Source organism: Hetaerina americana, unplaced genomic scaffold (genome assembly GCF_022747635.1).
Source record: "Hetaerina americana unplaced genomic scaffold, ioHetAmer1.1.p SCAF_4, whole genome shotgun sequence".
Lineage (NCBI taxonomy): Eukaryota > Metazoa > Arthropoda > Insecta > Odonata > Calopterygidae > Hetaerina > Hetaerina americana.
The window spans coordinates 36,478,418-36,505,652 of NW_027286985.1; the positions used below are offsets into that span (position 1 = coordinate 36,478,418).

At 37.4% G+C, this 27,235-nt stretch overlaps 1 protein-coding gene across 5 annotated transcripts in view; it reads right to left on the reverse strand.

Annotated features, from left to right (window-relative positions):
• Window positions 1–27,235, reverse strand: part of Trhn (tryptophan hydroxylase) — a 137,248-nt gene that overhangs the window by 12,658 nt on the left and 97,355 nt on the right. For all 5 annotated transcript variants that reach the window (XM_071589913.1, XM_071589916.1, XM_071589912.1 and 2 more), the window contains 5 exons: window positions 25,291–25,386; window positions 18,529–18,796; window positions 8,839–8,936; window positions 6,922–6,989; window positions 5,810–5,860 (listed from right to left, as the gene is read on the reverse strand). In XM_071589913.1, the coding sequence (XP_071446014.1) occupies window positions 5,810–5,860; window positions 6,922–6,989; window positions 8,839–8,936; window positions 18,529–18,796; window positions 25,291–25,386 (581 nt within the window). The remainder of the gene's footprint in view (window positions 1–5,809; window positions 5,861–6,921; window positions 6,990–8,838; window positions 8,937–18,528; window positions 18,797–25,290; window positions 25,387–27,235) is intronic.

Genomic DNA, 27,235 nt, shown 5'->3' on the forward strand with positions numbered 1-27,235 from the left:
GAAGAAAGTTGTTGTTGGGTGATGCCAGTTTTTATTGCTGCAGATGTACAACTGCTGTGACTCATTTCCTGACTGGAACACAACAGCAAACATTATAAATCCCAAAGAGGCAAAGGAAAAAGAGTTGTACGACGGATAACCCAAAAGAAAATGACCTTGCCTGAAGGTTTTTCATGCCACGACAAACTAAATTATAGGGGGAATATGGTCATGGAAACGAAGAGGGAAATTATGCAAATGAAATGGTTAAAGGCGAAGTTTTGCTAAATAAAAGCAGCATTTCGTTCTGCAGACCAAACTAAAGAAAAAATTTTACACCTGTTTCATCTCCTCTGAATCCTGCTTCCCATAAATCTGCAACTGATTAAGAGATTACGCCACGTCACACTTGTTATGGGATTATTTTGAAGGAATATTGCACATAACACGAAATTGTTAATACTGTTTCCGCTTATATTGGCGAAGGCTTTAAGTACATTCGGACTTCCAAAAGAGTTTATAAAGGCTACAAATTTTTCGTTGCCCAAAGAGAGTATTGCATTATTTCCTAACATATCATATTATTACTTGGTTTTATTTTCGTCGGTTTAGAGTTACACAACGAAATCAGGTAAATGTTTAGTTATTTGTTTTTGTGAAAATTACAATAGTTGCTCCTGAGATTTCAGGCGAAGGCAACAAACTATTTTCCTCAATCTTGAATAGTTTTCTATTTTAACAATACAGTTTGAATGTCACGTAAAGTGGTTCTGAGTGAACTTGGCATTAGAAATCGTTCTCTTGATTTACTTAACGCAAACGCAATATTGCGATCGACGTGCATTTAAGTAATAAATATTCTAAATATAACATTTTAAATATAATTTCTCGGCTCAGGTGCCGAGTATTCTGAAAAAGCCACTGCTGCTATGCAGACTGCCTATTCAGCATATCGACCAAGGATATAACGCGGACAGTCGTTGCCCCTTGGATACAAGCAACATACATTTCTAGTAATGTTCGTTAAATTCATACCATCGAATGAAACTAGTAAAGCCGCCTTGGTGCCGAGGGTAAGTGATTATGTTTATCATTACTCTATGCGCATAGGAAATAATGCTAAAAGTTTACATTACGTTTTTCATGAATTTTTGTACTAATCCTTTCCCTACACTGTGTATATGTTTGTCAGTGCGTTAAGCAAATAGTAAGAGGAGATTTTTAAGGCAGGCATATGAAAGTAACCATGCGAAATAAAGCAGGAATACACTTTAAAAGAAAATATATTTATGTGATATTTATTTGATAACTATGTAATACATAAATTCACATGGCATAACACATTTTTTTGGAATACATCTAAATCCCTAGTCGACAGCTTCAACTCTCCCGTGGAATACTTAATTCAACGAAGATTTGCTTGCCTTCATCATAGCGATCTTATAAGATAGTCGGATCAAGACAAGCAATTCACTGATGATATATTTCCTTTTTACCCCGAAGGATGGAAAATTTAATTCAAAACGACTGAGCTTGGAACAGAGGACCCGACATTGTGTAAACGAACGATTGATGAATATTTACATTGGCTCTTTTGTATTCTTCGTCAAATTAGCAGAAGGGCGAGGCAGTGGAGGCTCTCGATGTACCCTAGTACCCTTTTCCTATACCGGCAATAGGGTCCACAGGATGTGCCCGTATTTGGCGGGGACCCTGCCCGACGGCATGGGCGAGTGGGGATGATGATGCCTGGAGTCTTACGGGGGCCGTTCAATAAGTCCAGAGGAAAAGTAAGACATACATTATTTCGGCAGATTTTTATTTTCAACATAATTTCATTTTAACTCGATACACTTCCCAGCATTTCTCCAAACTTTTTAAGCTGTCCAAAAAGTAGGATTTCAGAAAGTTCTCAAAATAGGCATTTGTGTTTGTTTTGTCCACCTCGTGCGACGTAAATTGTTTTCTGCTGAGGCATTTTTCAAGTTTGGAAATACAAAAAAATAGGAGGGGGCAACACTGGTGGATACAGTGGATATGAAAATTGGAACTTATATTCTATAATTTTCGCCACAGAAACTCCACCGGTGTAAACCCGTGTATTTTTTTGATGGAAGATCATTTTTTCTTTGCCAAATGAGGACTTTTTTCTTTGCTTCAGTGGTGCGATGACGACGCATAAATACGAGTAATACGAGTAAATAAATACGAGTAAATAAATCGTAATACTCTCCATTTAACGTTTGTCCTTTTTGCAAGTAGCCGATGTAGATGACTCCGCCTACTTCTAAAAAAAAAATGGCCACCACACTGTCAGGAGATTTCACCGTGTTCGCCTTCTTCAGAGCTGGATCACATTTAGAAGCCAATTGTTACCGTTACGACTTTTTCTTTGTCTCTGAAGTGTAGCATTGTATGCATATTTTTTGTTTTATTACATGCTTATTTTGTCCACAGTTATTTATCGAAGCAGAAACTCATCAGAATTGCATCAGAAAGTGCCAAACCAGCCTCCGAAAAGACTTGTACACGATTACCTTTATTCTCTACTGAGAGGAAACACAGCACCCTTCTTCCCGAGATTCTTTTCACATCACATTTCTCATTTTAACTATAAAACACATCTAGTGGTATGCCTGAAGGTACATTGAGATATATTTGTGGCATTTCTTTCGCGAACTTTAAATTAGTCGATCACTCATAAGCACATCGTGGAGTTGTCAATAATTTCGGAGGAAGTCACTTCCATTGAACGTCACGAATGATGTTCATCATTTGTGGATGCACGAGCACGTTTAACCTCACTCATTAACCCAATTGTAAGCAGCCGCAAATACAGGAGCAGATGTGCCATGGAATTCATCCGACTTAGCTTTAATCTCTCTCGGTGCTAGGCCTTTGAAGTAGAAGTGTTTAATCACTGCATGAAACTTATTTTTCTCCATATCTCTAAATACACAAACGTTTTTTGCTTTTGTCGATTATAAAAATGAAACCGCACGATGAATATAGCTGAAACTTTAACAGAAATCTAGTTAGAGATGAGGCTTACTAATAGCAAACCTTTCCAGTGCTATGAGTACCATCTTTTGGAATTTTTAGGGGGTTATTTGGCGACCAACGTAGAGAAAACGATTATTGTCACAGTAAGGGATGAAAAAATGAAATAAACGCAACTTGAAGGCATGGCTCTCAGCTCAAGTTTTTTGTCGCGCTCACAACTTTGACGAAGGCACTAGAACATGATCACGGTGAGGAATCAGAAAACTATTGCCACTCACCAAAGCCGTGAAAAACCCCGAGGCTCAATTTGAACAATACAGATACTACGGTATTGAATAATATTTGAAAAGAAAAGAGATAGTGATGCGTTTTTCATTAGTGCCCAGTTGATGCTTTCGGTAGGAGAGAAATGGGGTCATGCTTAAGCAGGCATTTATGTGAAGCATAAAATAAATTTGATCCAGCGCTCTCTATTTTTTTTACTGAGAGAATCATTTGATACCTTGATGACAATTTACATAAAACGCTACCATCCTTAAAGTCAAACTTTTCGTCATGTGGCAATCGTAGATATGAATATGAAATTAAAGCCGACTATATATATATATATATATATATATATATATATATATATATATATATATATATATATATATATATATATGTGTGTGTGTGTGTGTGTGTGTGTGTATATTTAAATATATGTATATATATAATATAAGAATATATGAAAATGAGAAAATTATTCACGTATGTTTGTGGCATGAAGGGAACTCGGTCAATCAGGGTAAGAGATTCATTTTGAGCAGCTGGCAGGCACAGCCTTTCTCTCGTAGTTGACTGAGGTTTAAAGGCATTTTTCACGATAGTACGGTGAGATGCGTTCCACTTGTCATGGGAAAGAATTCATTTGGTTTTGCTGGCGTCGCGGCTGGAAATTGTCGGAGTTGAAAGTGGTCCAACCTCCGTCACACGTGAAAACAAAATCGGCCCCGTCCCGGTGCTTGACCTGGCTGGAAGGCGGCCATTCAGATGAAGCACTTGCCCCGAGAGATCGATTACGTCATTAAAATGTCTATAGTGATGTGTTCATCAATGCATAATGATAGGCCACATGTCTGGAGTCGAAAAAAGATACGGAAAGTTTCTTGACAGAAGGTGCAAATTGTGGCAGTTGACTAACGTAGAGGTTATTTCTCAAGCAGGTTTATTTATTAGCAATCAATGCTTTTAATAATTTGCCACGCTTTTTTTAAAATTATATAAGCATATACATACATATGTACCCTTTGAATTACTCCACCCTTCATGTAAATGTGGAGGCGGGATGAATCAATATTATTACTGTCAGCGTTTTACACGGGAAATGTGTCCGCGTTCCGATGCGTACGAATGCAGTGGTTAATCTTAACAGAGGCAAATGAATGACTGCACTACTGTGGATAATACATGCTTAAAAACTTTGGCATAAAATGGGATTTAAAAATCTTGCACATTCAAATATGGTAAGGGGCACATGGTAGAGTTTCAATCTCACTTGGAAAGTTAACCTCCAATCACAAATTGCTGTAAAATTTACAATTCAATCTCTCCCTAAAGTTGAGTTTGGGTCCTTTTCCTTTTTCAAAAACGTCACTAAACGCATCTCAACCATCATATCTGATTTAAGTATTCATGTCACAACCTATCACCTCTATTTTAAAGAGACTTGAATACCATGGGAGATCCTCATCAAAGATATAATCAGTAGAGCACTGTGTGTGAAGAAAATGTTTCCTAATTTATGTTCGAAGTCTTTGTTTTTCCTCTCCGAACATATCTCCGCCTTAATGGTCTAAAAAGTTATGAGTTGTCTTTTTCAATTTTAAATGCATTTTTCTTGAAAACTGTGCAAATTTGTAATTTCTTCGCGTAAGGTTAATCTTTAGAAGAAATATAAAGTGCTACATACGAGACAAGAAGTCATTTTTAACTGCAGTGAGATGAATTTCATGCCTATACTACAAATTGGGACTAGTCTTTAAGTTCTAAATATCTTCTGTGTCCATAGCCTGCGACCGCCGCTGATCTGAAAGGACAGCGCCATTTTGAAGGATAGGTGCATCGGGAATTTCAATGATGGACTCTTTCGACCATTTCAGTCTCTCCAAGTTACAGACATTGTGGCTACATAAAGGCGAATATCCTTAATTTTTGAAGGATTGTTCTTTACTGCAGCATGAATAACGAAGCACTCAGTGTGAATAACTTAAGGGGATAAAAATAGTAACCAATCACGTAACACATCACGGTGTTGTAAGACCACAAAATAAACATTGAAAACACCATGTTATATCGTTTGGACAAAATGTAGGCAAGATGGTTATATAAGTACAAGTTATAGAATACAGTAATAAAATAAGTAAGTAAAAAGATTAGCAGCAATATTTAAAAAAAATATAAAATTTATCATCCTAAAGAAGAGAAGAATATTAATTGAAAGAAACTGAAGATTATTCAATGAGAACCGATTGAATTCTTTGATTTATCTCGAGGGCACACATTGAGTATAAGAATGATTAATACAATAACGAAGTACCGTCGTATGGAAGGTACTTCCATACTGATACCTCCATGAGCATTCACCAAAAGGAACGATTTCTATGATAAAATTCGTCAACTCAATTATTATAGTTACAAATTCAAAAAGAAATTCACAAATGGAAAATCAAAGATGCCCACTAATGGTATCGTGAAATTCAGTTTTGTGGAGCTCGATGTTGACCCCATAAATGAAAAACCACTCCATTATGGAATGGCTTTTAGGGAACTTTGAAAGTATACTCACCAAGTGCGAATCTCCTCGGGGGTGTACTGCACTTTCGGGATGGCCTGCCCGCTGTCGAGAACAATACCAGTTAACAACGTTTGCGTTCAAAAGGTATGGAACAACACACATGCGACTACAAAAGCGGGCATACCTGTATTAACCACGGGGCCGTAGAGCTATCCTTCGCATTAAATGACATCAATGCGTGGATATAACAAGATTGTACTATAGCGGGTGTTGAGCAGGCTTAAGCGGCCGTGAGATATATTTGGGATTTTAAACGCACAAGTTTTTCAAAATCAGCTCGAAAGCGTAAAACAAGTCTGAGTAAAATGAAATAATGGAACATATTTTTATACTAGATATTTCCAGTTAAGGCGAGGCATATTTTTTGCCCGAAATTTACCAATGATTTATAAATCAAGTACGACTAAAGGTTCAACTCTAGGGTGGTCTTATCCTTCAGGTGACGAAATTAAATATAAGAAGCTATTTGTAATCATTTGTGGGGAAATAATTTTCCTGACATGTGAATGATCATAAATGCACATAAAATAAAGTAACAAATGAAATTATGTCTTGATTTTAACAAAGAGTAGTACTAAAAGTAGTAATACTTGATACAATCGCTCACAAACACTTCATTATGACCAAGGCGATAGAAGCCCTTTTGGCAAAATATTAGTATCTATCTGGAAGTATCTGAATTTAATACTTCCATACTCATTCATAAACATTATGCATCTCCCTGGAATTTAAAAAAAATTGCACATTATCGGGGGTATCAGAAATATGTTACTTAAACACATTCAATTCAATGTATTCAATTTAAATATCCCTTCCACGTATTATAATAAGAAACACCGAAGAGTTGGTTCTATAAAATCATGAGTTAGTGATAACTGACAAAAAAGCTGAAAATTCTGAACTATTTAACAAATTAGTTCTCAAAAGGGAAAAAATGTAATGAAAATAGCGGCATTTTGGTTATTATAGAAAAGGCTGAGAGTTTTAGAGAGAGAGAGGGAGTTAGCCATTCTATGATATAAGGCAAAAATATCTAGTTTCATGTCAGTTTTGCATGCATCTACATAAAAAGATTACACCAAAAGATGTAAAGGATTACTTACTATTTGTAAGAGTTAGCTATGTCTGCGAAGTGTTCTCTTCTTTTTCTGTAAACAGGATCTTTGAAGCCCTGGAGAAAAAATAACCCTTCCATTCTGTAAGTCATATTTGCAGAACTATAAAACAGCCCCGGCCCCAATAGATTTTTTATGGCAAATAGTATTAAAGAATAGAATATATCAACACTAATTGTAGGTTTATTAATTGGGTACAAAAATGAAACTGTTTTCAAAACCCATGTCCAACATTGCTTTCCCATTATCCGCACTGAATCAAATTTTAGATTTGATTTAGCGCTGTAAGGGTGGTTTCAAATGAATTTGCTCAAATAAATCTCCGCAAGCCAATTATACGAGTGCAACGGCTAAATTATTAACTTTTTTTCGTCAATATCGAAAAATTTCACGGTGAAATAATACAGTCTTAGAAGGATATGACGGAATGTGGAAATATTTTCTCTCAAAAGTTTTGTAGGAATTCCAATAATTAAGAATTCCGTATAGTATTACGAGTAAATTGTTCCCCACGAATGAACTGTGACCTGCCCAGTATACTGTATGGTTATAGGTACGAGGGGCACTGTTAGAATATTACAGAAGGGGTGACGTAACCAAAGGTTAATAAGTGATTTATTTTCACCGTTTTTGTAAATGCCGCTCGGCCTGTACAATTATCTAGATGGTGATCACGGATTGGATGGAGAGAAGTTAAAAGTAAGTTGAATGCTCAAGTAAATTGAAAACATAATTATTTTTCACGAAGAATAGCAGAGATGATTGCTTAGTTCCATTTTTTTAACAAACAAAACCTATATATAAATTTTTTATATATAGGATTTGATGCATATATACGTGTGTATATATATACATATATACACACGTCAAATGTATACATTAAATTTTTATCTAACCTGGGTCTCTTCACCCGAAAAAAAACTTGTAAACATTGTAAGAAATTTTTCACCGTAAGATACAATCGTTTCTCTCTGGATTTCATGAACTGGGTCAATCAGCAGATTTACTCCAATATAATATTTAACTACTATCATGAAGTACTTTCAATGAATCCATTTACAAAAATGACGATATGTATCACCATAATGGAGTAGTTCCGAACAGAGGTAAGGGTGACCTTCAGAGCTACCAGTCATGACCGACATGTTAATGCTAAAAATGAATGTCCGTGGAGTATGGGTATTATTTGAGTAAAACACATGGCTCGATAGGAACACGCTGTGATAAATGAAATGAATGGTATTGTGAAAGAGTATGAGAAGTAATTTATTAAAACGATGTACTAAATAGAAAGAGAAAGCAAGTAAAAGGGTATAGGGAAAAAATATTTTCATGGTAATTTATGTAACGTCTAAAGCTACCTGGAATTTTGAAGGGTAGAAAAGCAAAAGGGTTTTCGTAGATGTCTGACTATCATGGAAAGCAAAGCATGGGATAGGGTCTGTGTATTTAGAATGAATTTCCAATTGGGGTAATATTGAAAGCTATCCCTTATTTCTAATGTATCTAAAAAAATAATATAAATATTATATAATTGTTATATACTATTGTAAAACAATTATAAGATTAACTTACAGTACTAAGTAATTATTATTTTCTTAAATAATTACAATGCAAGCTAACTCATACGCAATGAAACAAGAAATCGAGTAACCTCGAAGGCTACCCAGAAACGCTACTGATAAAAATGTGGAAAAATTTAGACAACGGTTATAGCATATTATAAAAAAAGCATTGGGAGAACATAAATAGCTACTTATCTGAGTTTTCACAATTACAGAATGAGGTAACCACCTCAACTTTCCAATAAACATAATGGAATGAATATACTCCTTTTTACTAACAAAAATAGCCATTAGCATATGCACAGAACTATATTTTATTTGAATTTGCTTAGTTACTCACCGGATGGTCTGCATCCAAATCAGAACCGTACATAAGCACTCTTTGGGCCAAATCGATGTCATCAATCTTGCGCGGGAACCAAGGCATTTCACCGAAATCTGCAAAGGAATATGCCCGATCATCAATATCCAGGAAAAACTAGTGGAAAACGACTATGTGGCTTAGTGAATGGCACATATCAAGTGTTTTCCGATCAATCAAAAGTAGTATGCGCTATAATTACTGATCTGCCGACCAACAACGTTTAAAGGCAGAATTATCACAGTGTTTTCAGACATTGTCGGCGAGCAGAAGTGACTAGTAAAAGTTAGCGTAGGGAAACATTTAAGCTTAAAATTAAATGTCTCTTCTAGAGATAATCATCAAGGTACTCTAAGAACCGTCATTGAGTACTGAAGCAATGCCACATAGTCAGTCTGAGGTACTATTGGGGGAAACATTAGCCTATAGACAGCAAAACCATTATATAATTGTGCTATTAACAAAATAATTGTTTGCTCATAATTATTTTTCTAATTTCCTCTGGGAATTATAAATGACGTGGTTAAAGGATATACCATGCATGTTACAACCCACCTTTGTTTTTCTGTACTACTCCTGATGTACTCTGTACAATTTCAAATAAAATTATATGATTAGAAAATAGAAATTTTGCAATATTTAACCTTGAAAATTAGAAAAAAATATATTCTACCAAGAAAACAGTTAAATTTGCGACCATAACTTACATAGGGAGTATCATCTTCAAGAGAAGGTGAAGGGAAACATTCTGTGGAACAGCGACACCTTCCTCTGTGCACACTACTATGCAATTAATTTAAAAATTAACTTTATATTTTTTATTTAAAATGGGGCTCTGTCAACTAGGACTACAAGGAAAAAAAACTATTTCACTAAAGCGCTTTTGAACATTACGGTAATCAGACCTTCTGAAGATCGCTTTTGAACAAGACCTTAAGGATTTTGTTTGCTTGTTTATCTGCTCATGGGTATGGCGGTTGTTTTACACGTATCAAACAATTTTAATCCAATACCCTGATTTTAAAATTATCAAACTTTTCAACCATATTCTCAAGTTAGTATTGAATAAAAATGGACAACTTATACGTATTTTATTACTGCTTGTTGAGTGGGGCTCTGAACAATATGGCCAATATTGAGTGTCTGAGATCAATTTTCTCAGTTCTAATGATTTAAATTTTAAACGAGATTATCAAAAGGTTAAAGAAAGTTTATATGTTTTGCATACTCGTACCGTCATCCCGCGCCAAGGGGTCGGGCCTTATTTCTCCGGATGTCGGGATTTTCCAATGGCATTTTAGTCTCAAAATGCGAGTGCGGGGAAAGTTCTCTTTAGACTATACGGTCCGTTGGGCTAATACATGGATTCCAATACGCTGACTCAGGAATTCCATTCGCCCTTCCTCTCCACCCCTTTCTTCTGAATTTCCCAAAACACCCACCCACACTAATTGCTTTTGACTCAGTGAACAGAACAAAGAAATGAGCCCTGGATTAAATAACTCGGCCAAAAAAACTTTGAAGCTGTGTTTAAATTTATTCATCCCGAGCGATGACGCGCTGGTGTCTGTGGGTAATTAATGGTGGACAAATGAAATGGTAAAATAAGCCTGGTAGTTACTTTCCAGTACAACTATTTTGAATCATATCGGATAAAGTATATTCAGTGGTACAAGAGGAATCATAATCAACAGTAAAACAAAATGACAGCGATTTTTCAGACATCATAGTTAATGAATACGTCTCCAGTATATTGGTGAAAAATTCTGAGTCCGTGGACATTGATACAACGGGAGACAATGTTTAATTTTCAAATTAACTGCATGAATAATTGACGAAGACAACGTTTCTGCTGTAAGTTATCTTAACATACCCACCTGGCACTTTTTGTGCGTCCGAGAATAATCACTTTTTTAGACTCCAACCGGTCGGTCAAGGCCTTGGAGGGATAGTTCCTAAGTTCAACGGCGTTGCACGATAAGGGGTATCGCCCAATTTTGACCGCGGCCCGGCCGGAGCCGGCTCGAGGGCCGTAGACTGCCTATTCCCGGTTGAGCATAGCAAGTCTGGCCATTTGAAATATTTTCTGTATAGATGTCCAATAAAAACTTATACATCACTTCGATTATAAACAACTGGAAGCTGTTATCAACTCGTTATGCTATTAAATGCAATGGATTTTGCTGACGTTGTAAGTAGCGCTTTGAAATATTAATTAAAACCACTCAAGTATTTTTGATAAAGAAGACTGATTTTTAATCGTACGAATAACTTTTTTTATGTATTACATAAAAATGACATAATACACAATAGTCAAAAATACATTTCCGATAACTCTTTTATTCTTAGATTTAGATATTTTAGCATCCTGCGAGTCAATGCTAGGATGTATGGCAGGGAATGAATAACACCTGACCAATTTTGACCTGAATACGACCCTTTCGCGGTTGGAAAATGTTATTCTGATCCCTTATCGTCCATGGGAAGAATTATATCTTAAATCTATCTGGTTTACACTTAATCTCTCTAATTTTATCCATATGATCTGTCCTACCGTAGTACGATGGGGGTAATAATACATTTCCAACATTACACAGTACCAGATAACTGAGGCCAAGTCTAATGCAATGCCATATACTGACGTCATTTCGACTCCAAAAATATACGGTACTGGTTCATCTGAATGTTGTAAATATGGTAAAATCTTTATCAGTGCGGTCATTGATCCTACCATATCATTTGGGCGAGCACTAAAGATGTACACCAGGGGATAAATTTCTCTGGCATGAAAAGGTAATATTCGGAATGAGTTTCACCAGATATAAAGAATTCAGGATAAAACAAAATATACATGTAAATACTGCCGGAGATGAAGCGACGACTGGATACTTTTCATCCGGAGCCACGAGGCGGAACAAATTTAGAGGATGAATCTATTGAAAACTCAAAAACTGTCGCATGGATCTCAACGATGCAGCTATCTCAGCAATCTATTTCAGAGAATAATCGATAGTAGCGAGTGTTAGATTTAGTAGAGGGGCTGGTTTACTTACATACAAAGGCAAAATATGGCTTTAATCACCGAAAATAAAAGTCTTTCTAAGGGTATACCCGTGAGATTAGAATAAGAACAAAGAATTTAGGCAAACAAATTAAAAAACTCCCACTTGAACACTAAGATAAGAGGCTGGGCGATTAGGCTTGAATTATGAGGATTTGGTCCTTTTGAACTTTCCACGACGCTCTTCTCCTTTAAAATGGAGTTGGACAGTATAATTCATGGACTAAGCCTACCGACCTAACCTTACATCACTCACAGCACATTAATGACATCCCGTGTTCCCCGAATGTCAATTAACATGTCCGTGTGATTTTTCAGTGGCATGTCTCTCATACAGGATACATCCCGGTGCAATTAACGCCGAGCCCCTTCGCCCGCGTGAAATTCTGCGACCGCGGGGATATTCGTTTTGTATTCTCCCTTCGTGTATCCCTGGACTCTCCATCAAAACTTGTCACTTAAGAGAGGGCAGCGGTGACACGTGTCGTGACGAGGGTCATTTTCTAACATTCTCAACCTCCCCAGCCAGAATTGGTCACGTCCAAAGCTTTTGGAATCCTGTAATACAGCTTATTGTGTCAAATTTACAACTCCTTAAATGCTCATAATTCACCTGTCACCAGTAATGAAATAATTATCAGGCGGTGATTAAACATTTGATTGAATATTGTTTATTTTAACATAGTTCCCGTGAAGATAAAAAATAAAATGTTGGGGATATATTGTCAGAGGATGCAAACTCCATAACAAAATTATTAAATTTCATAAAACAGTTAATGCCTCACATAAAAATGCCTCCATTTCTTTCTCTTTAATTAAATTTCTTCCTTTAGTTTAATTACGAACCATTTTAAACGAGAAAGCACAGTTTTACATTGATATATAAGTAATAGTGTAAAACCATAATTTATAAAATGCCTCCAAAATGATAGTCCATTGCAAAACTGGACTAATCATTACTACGTAAAGCGTTTAGTTCATCACAGAAAGGAATATTAATTCTTGTTACAAATGAAAGTCAAGTAATCTTTTAACGAAATCTAATATTAATAATAGATGGTTTCTTTTAATATTATTGACGAAGCGTACTAATGGTACAACTACTAATAAATGGCATTTATTTACTTGGAAATGTAATATAATGGTTTAGAGTTAGTCGTAAAAGTTGTAAATTTTACCTTACATATCTATATGATATAAAAATTGGTTATTTGAAAATCAATTTAAAAAATATCACTTTAAATATGAAGTGAGAAATGCATATAAAGTTACTATACACAGTTAAGTCAAGGTGCCATCTTCCCCGTCGCGACGAGTAATTTGATAACTTGCTAGTATTAGCAATAATCTACTTAAATTTTTTAAAGAAAATGGAGTATTTTGTCACATTTCAAATAACATTTTTTACTCAAGATACCAAAATTATATATATATAAACACAGAAGTAGATTTTTAAAACATAGAAACACAAAGAAAGGACACTCACATAAGTAGTTTTTGACGCATATATATACGAGGGTCATCCGGAAAGTAGTACCCGTTCGTGAAATAAAGACACAAAAGTAAATATTAACAAACATAAAAAAATTTATTTGAAAGAGGATACTTTAAACTACTTCTCAACATAATCTCCAAGCAAATTAAGGCATTTGTCATAACGTGTGACAAGTTTCTGTATTCCTGCTGCATAGTCCTTCGCCGCCAGCTCATTGAGATACGCGAGGGACCCATCTTGCACAAAGTTTTGCATAATGCAGATGGTGTTTAACAATTTCATGAACAATTGTTCGAGAAACATTGGGAAAATGCTCACAGATGTCATCAATTGTGACGCGCCGATCGTTCCTCACGAATTCGTCAACTGAGCTCACCAGTTGGTCTGTAATGACAGACGGTCTCCCCGAACGCTCATCGTCGTGTGTGTTCCCCCTCCCCATGTTGAAGTTGCGACACCACCGCCGAACAGACGACTCGTCCATTACATTGTCTCCATACACCTCCTTTAATTGGCGATGAATATCACATGGGCGAACGTTTCTTGCATTGAGGAATTTAATCACTGCCCTCACTTCACAACTGGCGGCGTTCTCAATTTTTTTAAACATTGTAAACAATCACAGAAACAACACAGGCAATGCTAGCGTCACGCAACTTGGCTCAGAGAAGGCAGACAAGCCACTGAAGCTATCTGACCTCGTCCAGCGGCTACTCGCGTCGTCAGCACTTCATGCGGCACGAACGGGTACTACTTTCCGGATGACCCTCGTATGTGTGTGTGTGTGTGTGTGTGTGTGTGTGTGTATATATATATATATATATATATATATATATATATATAACAAAAACACAGATGTAGATTTTTAGAATATAGAGACACAAAGAAAGGACACTCACAATTTGTTATTTGACGTTTCGACAGCACGGCTGTCGTCTTCAGAATGGCGTTCTCGGGGAAGAGCGGAGAGGATGTGCGGGGGAGAGGTGGGGGAAGGAGAGGTAAAGGGACCAATAGGAAATGAACAAGGGGATGGGGAGGATATGTATGCATCCAATTGATGCATTCAGTGGGCTTGGTTCAGCCCGGGCGGTTTGAATGATTGGGCCACCCAGATATGCGCCATCTCGCGGGTTCTCACCTCTATTATACTCGCAGATTTGGGAAGGATTTCAATCACCGAAACGGAGAAGCAGTCGTCAAAAGATTGATTGTGGGAAGCGGTGTGAGTAGGGATGGGATAATTAAGAAAGGTGGGAGATTTGGTGGAATATCGGTGGTTATTCATGCGGAGGGAAAGTGCGGTCGTGCATTCGCCCACGTAGAAGGCAGGGCAGAAGTTGCAGGAGAGGCGATATATAATATTTTTTGAGGTACAGGTGGCGACTGGTTGGGAGTTGGTACTGAGTGAGGGGGGGGGTCTTAAAAGATGACAGCATTTGCAGCGTGGGCGGTTGCATGGTGCGGATAGGGGCGGGGGAGAGACGGGGGTGCTTGAAGTTGGATTTGTAGACTTGAAGATGTCTCGCAAGTTCGACGGACGTTTAAACGAAACAGAGGGACAATGTGGGAATAAAAGTGATGTGGACTGAGTGTTATTGATAATTGGGAAGAGGTCACGGATTAGATGTTTAATTTTGTGTGTTCCGGGGAAGAAAGTGGTGATAAGATTAGGGCATTTTGGGCGGTTTGGTTTGGGGAGGGGAGTGTATTGGGTTGATGGTTTGAGGCTTGCGTTATCACAAGATGCAATTCTTTCAACCAGACTCGCCATAATATCACCGACATTCCAAGAATGGGGCAGAAGGACGATTTAACGTACTGACATTCCAAAACGCAGGCCCGAGACCTGATTCAATGAAAACACATCTAAAATTTTTTCGCCGCTTTCTCCTAGTCACTCATTACGCGAGGAAAACTTCAATTCTTGCATTTTTAAAAAGGGCTTCAAGCGGTATGACACCGTCGGCATTATTCGTTCGGAGAAATTTCGAGGGCAGTGGATTCCCCTGCGTGACTAATGAGCAAATGTATTTGTCAAGTGGATGCATTCATCACAAAGTCTGTGGCTGGGATTGATTCCATGAGATAACGCATTCATGCAATAACTCCAGAAATTTCGGCATAACGCAGTGGACGAATATCAATAATTATTAAGGTACGCAGAAGGCCATTTCGAAATACGTTACACTGGAGAAAACTCAAACACCACGTCCTTCCCCTTTCCCTATATCACCACGTGAGCTGCAATTTGGACGATTTCATGAAATTACATGGCAACGTACCTGCATGCATATAATTCAACAATGGTGGTCGAGTTTACATGAGAAAAATAAAGAAGATGAATTTGTTATTTACTAATTATCCAAATAATTTGTTGTACTCCTTCATGCATTTTACGTAATTATGTTTATTTGCTTCTTTTTTAGTGGGGGCAGGAAATAACAGTACATAAGGGAACTCGGAAAGAAAAAACATCGTTTGAAAATCATTTACCGGTGAAATATACGTCGTAAAACAAAAAGCGGGTATAAAAGAACACTACCGACTCCACAAGGTGATCGTCTTCCAAAATCACTCTTGGGATAAAACCTCCTTCGGAACAACAAAAAGCATTAGTTTAAACAAATTATTTCCCTCTACGGTGGGACATCGAGCAACATACAAAATCCATTATAATAAATCATATTTGCGCAGAGAGAAGACTTTTGTTGGTTTCGGTTGGTTTGAATGATTTAGCTTAAAGAGAATTTTCGTTGTCAATGAGGAGTTATAATTATATGCGCTCATATTTACAGATAACTTATCATTCTTCATGATGACCTTCCTTCCACTGTATCTTATTCCACTACCTGGATCTACTGTTACTTATAACGATAAAATTAGCCAAGATTAACATAACAGGAATCAAGATTTCCATCCGAAACCTGTCACACCACGATCCATCATGATATTTACGGTTCACCGAACTGTTCAGCAAAAGGTGTGCCTTCCACTGTATCTTATTCCACTACCTGGATCTACTGTTACTTATAACGATAAAATTAGCCAAGATTAACATAACAGGAATCAAGATTTCCATCCGAAACCTGTCACACCACGATCCATCATGATATTTACGGTTCACCGAACTGTTCAGCAAAATCTTGAAACCACGCGTCATCGAATATCGATTACCACCACGCTGTGAAGATTGTCACATTGGAATGAACGAGTCTCCGGAATCGAATTTGAACATTCTAATTTCCAAATATATATTTGTCTCGAAAAGAAATAGCACATATACTATTTGTACCTTTAAATATTTATACCCATAGATCCAACGAGGAATAAAAATGCTAACCGCGAATACGAAGTTCTTGAAACGCTTTCAAACTTAGCACTTTAGACTGCCTTTCGACGTTACCAATTGGTTTAACTCTTCAATCAGAAATACTTGTAACAAAAAACAATTGAATCCGAAAAGCTTAACTTACGCCGGAAAGTCCAGCTTGATTGAAAATATCAAAGGTGTAACGATTATGACATACGTTTAATATCTTCTGTAGGTGAGTTTTCTAGCTAAATAGTAATTTTAAATAAGCTGTTCTCAAAAACCACCCCACACACTTGTGAACTTGGTAAAAAATTACATACAACTTTTTACCTGCTCCATTTCTATATTTAGCTCGCCGCTTTTCAACTGCCATTGATTCTATCTAAAATTCGTGTTCTCTTCTTCCCTCTTTAATGCTTACCCGACATTCTCCTTTATATCGCAACCTTTATCATCTCGCAACCTTACAATATCTTCGCCGCCCACTTAACCAACTTTTCCTACCTTTCCCTCCATCTTACAATTTTTAGTTGATTTTCTCCTTCTCTGTCCAGAATATTATTTCTACCCCTCTTCATACAAGCACGAAAAATTCGCCAAACTATGCTGCTTTTCCTTTATCGAAGACCAGGTGTCTGAACCATTAAACGCTTTACAAACGCATTAAATGTTCGGACGGCTTTTAAGTTCAGAACATAAAACGAAGGTTTTTACTTAGGATATTTGGCGGGTAAGAAGAAGACGCCGTGGCCACAAGGAGTAGTTTATCCTTCCATGAATTAAAGACGAGCATTTTCATGTACGTGAGCCAAAAATGTTTAGTCTACTTATAGAAGACCCAGGAAGTTGACAATTAGCGCACTGACAGCTTTTATGCCAAATTTGACAGAGACACTGTGGAATTCCACGTCTTACGTTCCCTGGGGCTAAGAAAAGATTATTCCCAAAAGGGTGCATGAGAAATTCTACGGAGAATCCCAGAAGGCAACGTATTTTTATTGGTTTGGATATAAAATATCTAAATATTAACTTAATATCACGGGAAAGATCTTATTTTACGGATGAAATACCAAATGTTTTTCTTCTGCTAGTTCTTTATTCAGTTCTACGTCCTCTAGATCTTGACCTTGAGTGAAGAATTACTTGGTGCTTATAGGAGGTAACCACGCAAAATTTGACATAACTATCTAATTTAAAAGCTAAGTGTTTAGATTATTTCAAGGTTGAGTACTATAAATATAAAGAATAGTTTTTCATGGATAAATTAGGATATAACACGAGAAGTTGGCATATTGTTTCCACTACAAAGCAAAAAATTAAGGGCAATGTACTTTGAAAAAATAATAAAAGTAAGAATTTTAGTTTCTTGAAATAAACTGTGCAAATAAAAGTGACAGGTTTTCCAGCTAGTCCTACATTTAAACATTAGCACGATCTGATATACAAATGTATACAAATAATACGGATAGGGTTACAGATTTAAGACTTTGAATGAACTTCACCTAAAACACGGAAATATTTTTTATTACCATCTTTAATCGTATTTCTGCCGTTAATTAACAAAAAAAGGTTTTCAGCCACTTGTTTCTTCAGTGATTTCCATAACCTTTAGAGTGTTCCAAAAAGGAGCATTGCTGTTTCATCCCTATTCCATGTAGTGCATTGAGCCTAATGGTTCGCCGAATGCATTACAAGCATCCTTAAAGCTAGTCAAAAAACCGGCTATTGAATCCGGACAAATGTAATCCCGGATCGTTCTCTAGGATGAAGTTGTGGGGAATGAGAAAAGGGACTCACCGAAGCTGCTGCAGCTGGACAGAGGTGTGGGCGGCGGAAGCTCGCCGCTCTCCTGGAACTCGGACAGGTTAATGGCAGCGACCTCGTGGCGGAGGCGGCTCACAAGCCGCTCCATCTGCGGTCCCTCGCATTCCACGTCCACGAGGATCTCGTACTGGGCACCTTCGCCGCCGCCTCCGACTATGGCGTTGCCGTTGTCCCGGGGAGCGCGGCGGCGGTTGGACACGGCGGGGCGCGACTCGATGTGGATCACGTTCACTCCGAGATCCTGACCCAGGACATCCGGTTCGGTCACGTGCACATGAAATGGACGCTTTTGAATTGAGCTACTCGGTCAAGACATGTAAAGTGTACACTTGCCCCCACGTTAAGAGGCGTCTCCTAACCCTGGGAGCCTATTGGAGGTCTCCCGCATCGAAATTTTTCAATTGGCAAGTCTCTCACACCAAAAATCACATTGAAAATTTTGAAAAACCTCAGAGACCCCGTGGGTTGAGAAAGGACTATCAACCTGGACCTTAAAGGAATCGGTCTCAGCTCTATACTTCCATGAGGAACCCAAGGAGGAAGAAGGTGGGTCAAATGCTAATACGTCGATGCACAACCTTTACAAAACTACGCTTATTTTTCATTGCGGCAGGATATAACTCGTTAATAATCACACAAAATCTCCGCGCCGCAGAGGGGTCAATTGCCTTCTCTCCCACTGGGAGATAAAAACGTTTTTTTGCCTTGCCTGCAACGTTCGGCCACACCACACACACAAACGTGCGAAAACAGGACTTTCCCTTCCCTCAAGTCGTAAGCACGTGTTCCGACAACCAAGCAGTCATCGCGCGTGCGAGGAATAACTGGGGTAATGCAGGTAATTTGAATCAGGGAGAGGTTTTTTGGTGAGGACACTGAAATTAATGAAGTAATGGGAAATGAGTTTTCCTGGAAAGGGTGGATGAAGAAAGGGTTGAAGGAAAAGAAAATGGAAAATGAGGAGTCAAGTTGAGGCTGAATTTGATTCAAAGAGTTCAAGGCTGACTTGTATTATGGGTTCATGCCAATTTTGACCAGCTATTAGAGTTTTCAAAATAAAATACAAGGTGCAGTAACATTACTTCTTTTTTTGAATGCGTTCTTCGTTTGAAAAAAGAAAGTTATGCTGCCGCACCCTATACTGTTGGCTGGGTTCGGTAGGTTGTTGGGTGTATTTTTCAACGAATGAAAATCATCTACTGTAATTTCGCGATTCATTGTCAACATTTCTTTGCCTACTTTTCACCTTTTCGCGAGTCATTTTGTAATAACTGAAAGTTATTAAATCAGACCAGTACTGATTAATGAGTTGGTCTTAATATGCCCATCTTTGAAGTTCGATCTATATAGCCTTCAGTTTTTAATACGTTCGCATTTTATTTTCCTGTTTATTTATATTTCACTATGGATTTGGCTCTGCTAGGAGTTTTTCTTTCCATCTACATGATCCATACTTCATTTACCATCCATACTTGCTGATTTAAATTAGTTAAAATTCAGTTACATCCAGTATTTTTCTGTATCTTTGGTTGGGCAGAACAAAAGAGATGTTTAATTCACATATCTTCTTATACAGTGTGGCTAAAATACTAAAAGGAGGTTTCGGCATTTCTTATACATTGACTTTGTTTCAGATGTGTGATATTTTTAAAAATATTTTAATTTAGAGACTTATTTTAAAATTTCTTTGGTAATATTGTACGAAATATATGTCAAAATGTATTGCTTGATATGAGGAAAAAAGGGCGTCGATGTCCGAGAGTGTCGATTGTATAGACTGCTAGTTCTATTTTTGATGACAGCCAACTCAGCTTTTTTTCCTAATGTCAATAATTCTTCTGATTTTATTACACTCATTCCTATATCCTTTAGATAATAACCAATGTCTTCCAGCCTACATTTTCAATTTTATCCAGATCCCCAAGTACGCTATGAAAGAATGAAAAGTCAACAAAATAAATAATATTTTCAGTAAAGTGTATTTGGCCATTTATTTTTTAAAACTGTAATAATTTTTATGGAATTATTTTCAAGTATATCATAGGATTATTATAACTGAAAGGGGATCCATTTGGTCTTGCTTTAATTTAATTGATTAATTATAACAATGATTGATCTCTAAAGATTACTTTTTTATGAATTTCTGATAAGTTGAATCTAAACATCATGGAAATTAATTATCTGTTTTATCAACATATGCAGCAATAATATTTACCCCAGTCCCTTGGTCACAAGATCCAATGAGCTTAGAGAATGTCCCTTTAATTTGGTGAACCTTATTTGTATTCTCTCAGACCAGCCTACTCACGTTTTTATATTAAGTATATAAATAGGTGAATGACTAGTGTTCCTCGTAACGATGACAACTTGGTGGTCAGAATACGTGTTTATGAGTTGAGGATTGAGAAACTGTTAATATAGGGAGCGAGTTGGCTTTGTACACACTAAAACTGAAGACAGCACTTGTCGATGAAAACCCTACTATCCTCGAGCGAGCGACGCGACGCGAGCAAGCGCCTAGCCACATTGACACACCGGTGCCCGTTATGTCACTGAAGGTAAACAATGTTGGGCTCGGACGGAGGTTGGATGGTGACCTCCATAGCATTACCTTGGTGCTCTTGTTCCCTCTCTGCACGCAGCAGGCAGGTTAAACATTGGTTGGCACAATGGACCAAGTAGCCTTAGTGCTCGGGGAATCTCTCGAAGGCTCTTCTCCCCCCCCCCTTATAATCAATCAACGCCAAGAGTTAATTAACGAGTAGAACATAAGCTTGTCCTCTGCAATGCTATTGTTGTGTCTAATCGTGAGAGCTCATGAGTCTTATTGTAAGCACAATATCTCCCGAGTGAATTAGTTGTAGCTGCGGACCCAATTTTAATGTTGACGTTTGAATATTGAATACTCAATACTTAAAACTAAAATGCTAAAAAACCTCAAAATCATATGAATCCATCAAAACGTTACTTGATATAATTACACGAGTGATAAGGGATATAATGAAAAAAGTTTCGCGATGCGTCATTTAAGATTAGCCATAGGGGATGCTATGAAATATTTTATTTCAATTGCGGAAAGTGATAATTAAAAGGACAGTATTTATATATTTGAATTGCTAGAATTTTTAAGGAAAACATCGAAGCAAAAAACCTATGCAAACAAATTTTACAGCACAGGTTTATTCATTCATTGCAATATGAGTGTTAACAGGAAATATAGAGAAACGAAAATGACTCTTCATTTGTGAAGAGAGCACCAGAAATAGTACTTTGAAAGTTACAATAAATTTGAGTTAACTTATGACACAATGGACGTACATGAGACCCCACGCTCTGGCGGAAGATAAGATTACAGGAAAAATACAAGAAGTAGGCTCTGCGCCGGCAGAAGATAATACTCGTTTTTAACATTCCATGCCAAACGACATAAAATGAGTTTCAAGTCATTTGTAATATAGTGCTAATGCATTTTACAAAAATATTTTGAAACAAATTCACAACATGCGCAATAAAGCTGTAAAAGACTTGTTCTAATTTCCCCAGAATAAACTTATTTTCCGGTTTGCAGTGTAAGATACACATATATGTTGCTAAATGCCCACCGATTAGCCCGCAAACCGAGGGTTTTGAAACTCTCCTCCAAATGGATGCCGCTAAATGCATTTGAATGAGTTGAGTTTACCGTGCATTATGCCATTAGCCGCCTCAGTACATTAAAGCCCAGTGCCTAGTGTCTTTGCTAGAAAGACAGGATAAAAGGACTATGTTCTACACTCCTTGAAGTACTTTGAAAAAAAGGGGATCGGGATAGTGCAGTGGCTAACTCACTGGCATCCCACACAGAGGGCCTGGGTTTGACGCCGGGTATCTCTCCACACTTCTTCCTTTCTCATCCATCCCTAATTGCACAAATGATCTCGCTGTCGGTCGCCTCCGCTAAAACTACTACTTATTTATTACGTAATTAACCAGTTTTGGATGGACACAACTATTAAATTAATATTTAGTTACTCTTAACAAAAGATAACCCGAAATTATACTCTACAACAAGCCACTCTCTATCACTGTATACTTCCTTTCTCCCTTCAACCCTTCCAGCATCCCTATCCTATTCCTACCCTTTCCTCGTTTGCCTATTACTCTCCCCTCTATGAGTCTTCAACACCCCCCTACGATAAATATGCTTTTCATCCATTTTTCCTGTCTCCTTATAATTTCTCCTAATAATCCTCTCTCTTCCCCCACAATAGCCAGTACCTCCTCGTTTGTTTGCCTTTCTCTCCACTACACTGTCTCAATCCATCTCCATATACACCGCAGCCTCCAATGTACGCCTATCATCCTGCTTCAGTGATCACGTTTCCACACCATTCATGAAAACACTCCATATCAAAGTTTTAGAAAGCCTTTTCTTAACTTCCTGACTCAAAGTCCCTGTGATGCATTCCCTTCTACTTTTGAAAGCCTCTTTGCCCAGTGCAATTTTCCTTTGACCATTTCGGCCATTTTACTTTGACCATTTCGGTCCGAAACACTTCCAAGATACGTAAACTGTTCCACCTACTCTAGTTTTTGCCCTCCTATTTTAATGTTAAGATTAGGCTTTCTCTACAGGAAAACCGACCTTTGTTTTATTAATATTGATTCTCATCCCATATCTATCACATTGAATTGCCAATTCACTCATCAATGCTTGCAACCCCTTGGCTGACTGACAAACTAGAGCTTGGTCATCAAGCCAATATTTGCCAACCTAACTGATTTTACGAATTCCCCACCGACTTTCATTCCTATATTCAACTCTCCCCATGCCTCTTTAATCATCCTCCACATATACGTTGAACAGCACCGGTGATAATTGTCAACCCTGCTTTACACCACCCCTTCCTAAAACTGCCCATCCTGACTCCCCGTTTCCCCTGAGCAGTCTGAGACATGTACAGGTTGCGGATAGGCCTCCTGTCCCTCCAATCTATTCCTATTTTCTGCAATATACTCATTAGTTTTTCCCAATTTACTCTATCAAACGCTTTTTCGAAATCTACGAAACAGGCAAATACCTCCTGGTTGTGTTCTATATTCCTCTCGATTAATAATCTCATTACTGCAATGGCATCACGCGTACCTCTCCCCTTCCTAAACCCAAACTGATCATCCCCTAAGTAAACATTTGCCCTACTCTCTATCCTTTTGTTTATGATCCTGAGAACAACCTTATCTGCGTGGGATATCAAACTTATTGTCCTGTAGTCCTAACATGATATAGCCTTTACCTTTTTCGGAATAGGAACTAAAACTGATCTCACAAAGTCTTCCGGCCAGATTACTTCCTCATAGATACTACGAATCAGCCCAAAAAGCCTCTACATCCCACATTTTCCTAAACATTTCAATAGTTCCACAGAAATGTTGTCTACCCACATGGCCTTATTAGATTTTCTGAAAACTACTACTACTACTTGAAAAAAATCTGAAAAAAAACACTCAATAAAATATAAGTCAAGACTTTCCCATGGGATGTACAACTTTGTATGGATCAATAACTTGTTTTTAAGGCAAACAACGGGCATACATGAGAGGCTTTCGAGATATGGGTATAGGAAGAATGGAGACTATATCGGAGAGAAGAAAGTCAAACGAAAATGAACTGGACATGGCGCAGGAAGAGAAAACTTTCGCGGGGAAATACGAAGAAGGGAAAAAAGAGTAAATAGAAAGGAAATAGCGGTGTGGCGGGATATTGAATGCTGCAAAAAGGGGGATCTGTGAGTAAGCTATAAATAGGGAGGGATGAAAAATGAGTACTTTTGGTATATAGGATATGGAAATTTAAAATACGAGTACCTGAAGAAGGAAATATAAATTGAGCAAGAAATCTCTCGTAGATAAAAGTGAATAGGAAAATGCTGTTTTCATGAGTTCTAAATACTGCCAAGAGTCCCCAATGCCAATTATCTTTCAGGTACCGACTAACAACCTATCTTTACGAGATAATCTACGACTAATTATAATAATAAAACTTGGCATCGGGAGTGGGAGATAAAATAACCCATCCGTCGACTCAAATGCCCATTTCATCATTGACGTTGAGCTGGAAATTGAAGCGTATTAGTCCTTTGTACATTGTTAATTTCTTGTTATAGACGCAATTATGATAACCATAACACATATGCGAAGAGGGCAGTATTTACGCGAGGGCTTGCATTCATTTGGCAGTACGCTCAAGATAGTGGTTTTACGCGTATTCTCTTAAAGGCATGTTTACTACGTTATTGCATAAACATGATACTATACTTCTATAACGTACAGAGAATTGTAATTGTGATGAGCAAAAACTTAAAATTTGGCTCTTTTGCTTTTTTTTTATCCTGGCACAAAAATTCACTCTTTTCTCTGAAATATCTCGAAGGAGCTTTTACCATAGAGAGTCACTTTTATCAAACAGGAAATCAATGCAACATAACCCTAGTGGAAATTTCTACTGTCATCAATGCGACATAGTATTGAATGGGATTGTAACAAGGAAACGAGGAATATGAGCTTGTGAATTTCAAATAGTGGAAAATGAATGAAGACAAAACGAGAGTGGGAATATTTATGAGTGAAGCTCACGCGTTGAAAAGGAGTGAATTGATAAGGTTGGTCGATGACAAGGAATAAAGAGCTGAAGGTAGCAAAAATGGCATAAAACTTCCATAAAACATGATATTTAATATTAATTACTCTCACATTTACCTGGAATACTTGCAATGCCCTCGCTAGACCACCAACTTGGTTCTTCAAAGAAAATATCACTGACGTGCGGCTACTGGATTTGTCTCCTTCTGTGTGCTGTAATGATAAGTGAAAATCCATATAATTACAGCGTTTACAAAACATATGAGAGTAAAGCACCCCATCAGCATTTATTCTACTTTAATGCTGACAGATAGGAGCTCTTCCACACCTTTCAGAGCCAATGAAACCGTTAGATTAAATTAAAAGACATTATTGACAAATATTTTGTGCTATGTGCTATGTTGTGCCTTACCTTATAAATAATCCAAGAATATTGGAATTATATATCAGAAAGATGAAATATTGAGAAGCGTTAAAAAAAATAGGTTGAATTCATCAAGCTGATAGCTATGCAATAATTAAAATTACATTAAATGCGCCTATTACATCCGAAAAATACAATCTATGTGACACTCAACTAAAAAGATTTACGAGACAAAATTGTTCACTTTTTAATCGAGACTTGGGAATAATAATCGCTATCAAATATCAAAAATTCACGAAAACATTTCAGTGGACATCGACTTGATGAGGGCAATGAAATATAGGCAGCTAAAATTAAGTAATTTAAGAGCGCGATATACATTTTTATTAATTTAAAGGAAGTAATATTTCAGCAGCATTCATTATTGAATAATAAATTACAATAAATAGAGGATAGCTATAGTAACATTTGAGAATTGTTAATCACCCTGATTCACATCATTAAACGAAATAAATTTGAAAGTTTTACTAAAATCCCAAAACATTTCCTTGGGTTCCTAAGTTAATTACGAAAATTCCATATCATTATCCAAACAGCCATTCAAAGCTTCGTTAATTTGCTTAATCCTACAGATGGCTGGCAACGTCAACTGGATGAAAAATGTTTTCACTCAAATGTGAAGGGAAAACATTGATAAATGGGGAAAGTGTTAATCTATTTGTGTTTTTGCGACCTTCGCATTAGTTCTACGAATATCCTAAATTAGGACTCGGAACAAAGAGCCATTTTTTCGGAAAAAATGAAACATGCCGATTTTTCAGGGCAGTTCGGCGTTTTCAGGCGTTATTCGTAGCAGAAGTGTGCAGACTCGTGAGCACAATGCAAGTACACACTTCGAAAAGTTGCGAGGTCGTTCGAGGCAAGCGAGCGGAATGTCACGGCGGAATCTCACTGCAAAAAATAATCGAGTCAACGATTTACTCTCCGAGGCCTCTTGCGCCCAGGAAGGTCAACGGTGGCAGACTCGAGAGCGAAACGACAACAGACAATTAGGCACTTCCGAGGGCCGGAATGGGAATCCACCTCTTGTCGCGGACAACACACGTGCAGGTGAATGAATCTCCACTTTTGTTCTCGCCATCGTCGCAGAAGAACGCAAAGGATTTCAATGCCCTTCGCGCGACGCTTAAAACTTTTGACCTCTCTACGCACTTGGGATTAAAAATTTAGCAAAACCTTTACTGAAAATTGAAAAGTATATTTTTCGGCGCCTACATTTCTGGCCTCTAGGCGTATGATTAACATTTTAGCAAAATCTTTTATGAAAATTGAAAAGTATTAGGTTCCTCATCTCCGCCCTTCTCGGAAAATGATGTATTTTTAACTTCTGAAGCAGCACTGCAACATAAGCTAATAATGAACATTTGCACAAGCACTTTTCACCGTAGAAACTCTTATACAATGTGTTAAAATTGACAAGATGCTAAGAGAGATAGTTTGATGAGAGTAATATATAGTGAATGCCGAGCGAAAAATAAGAGTGAATAAATATCCTTATTTCAGTGGTGTAGGCAAGAAAACTGGTCACCCATCTCATTCTGTACCTCTATAAGCCACTTACTTTCTACAGATGAATCAACGTATGTAGATCCAACTGATTTATCTTATGCATATTGCAATGAATAAAGGTATTATCCT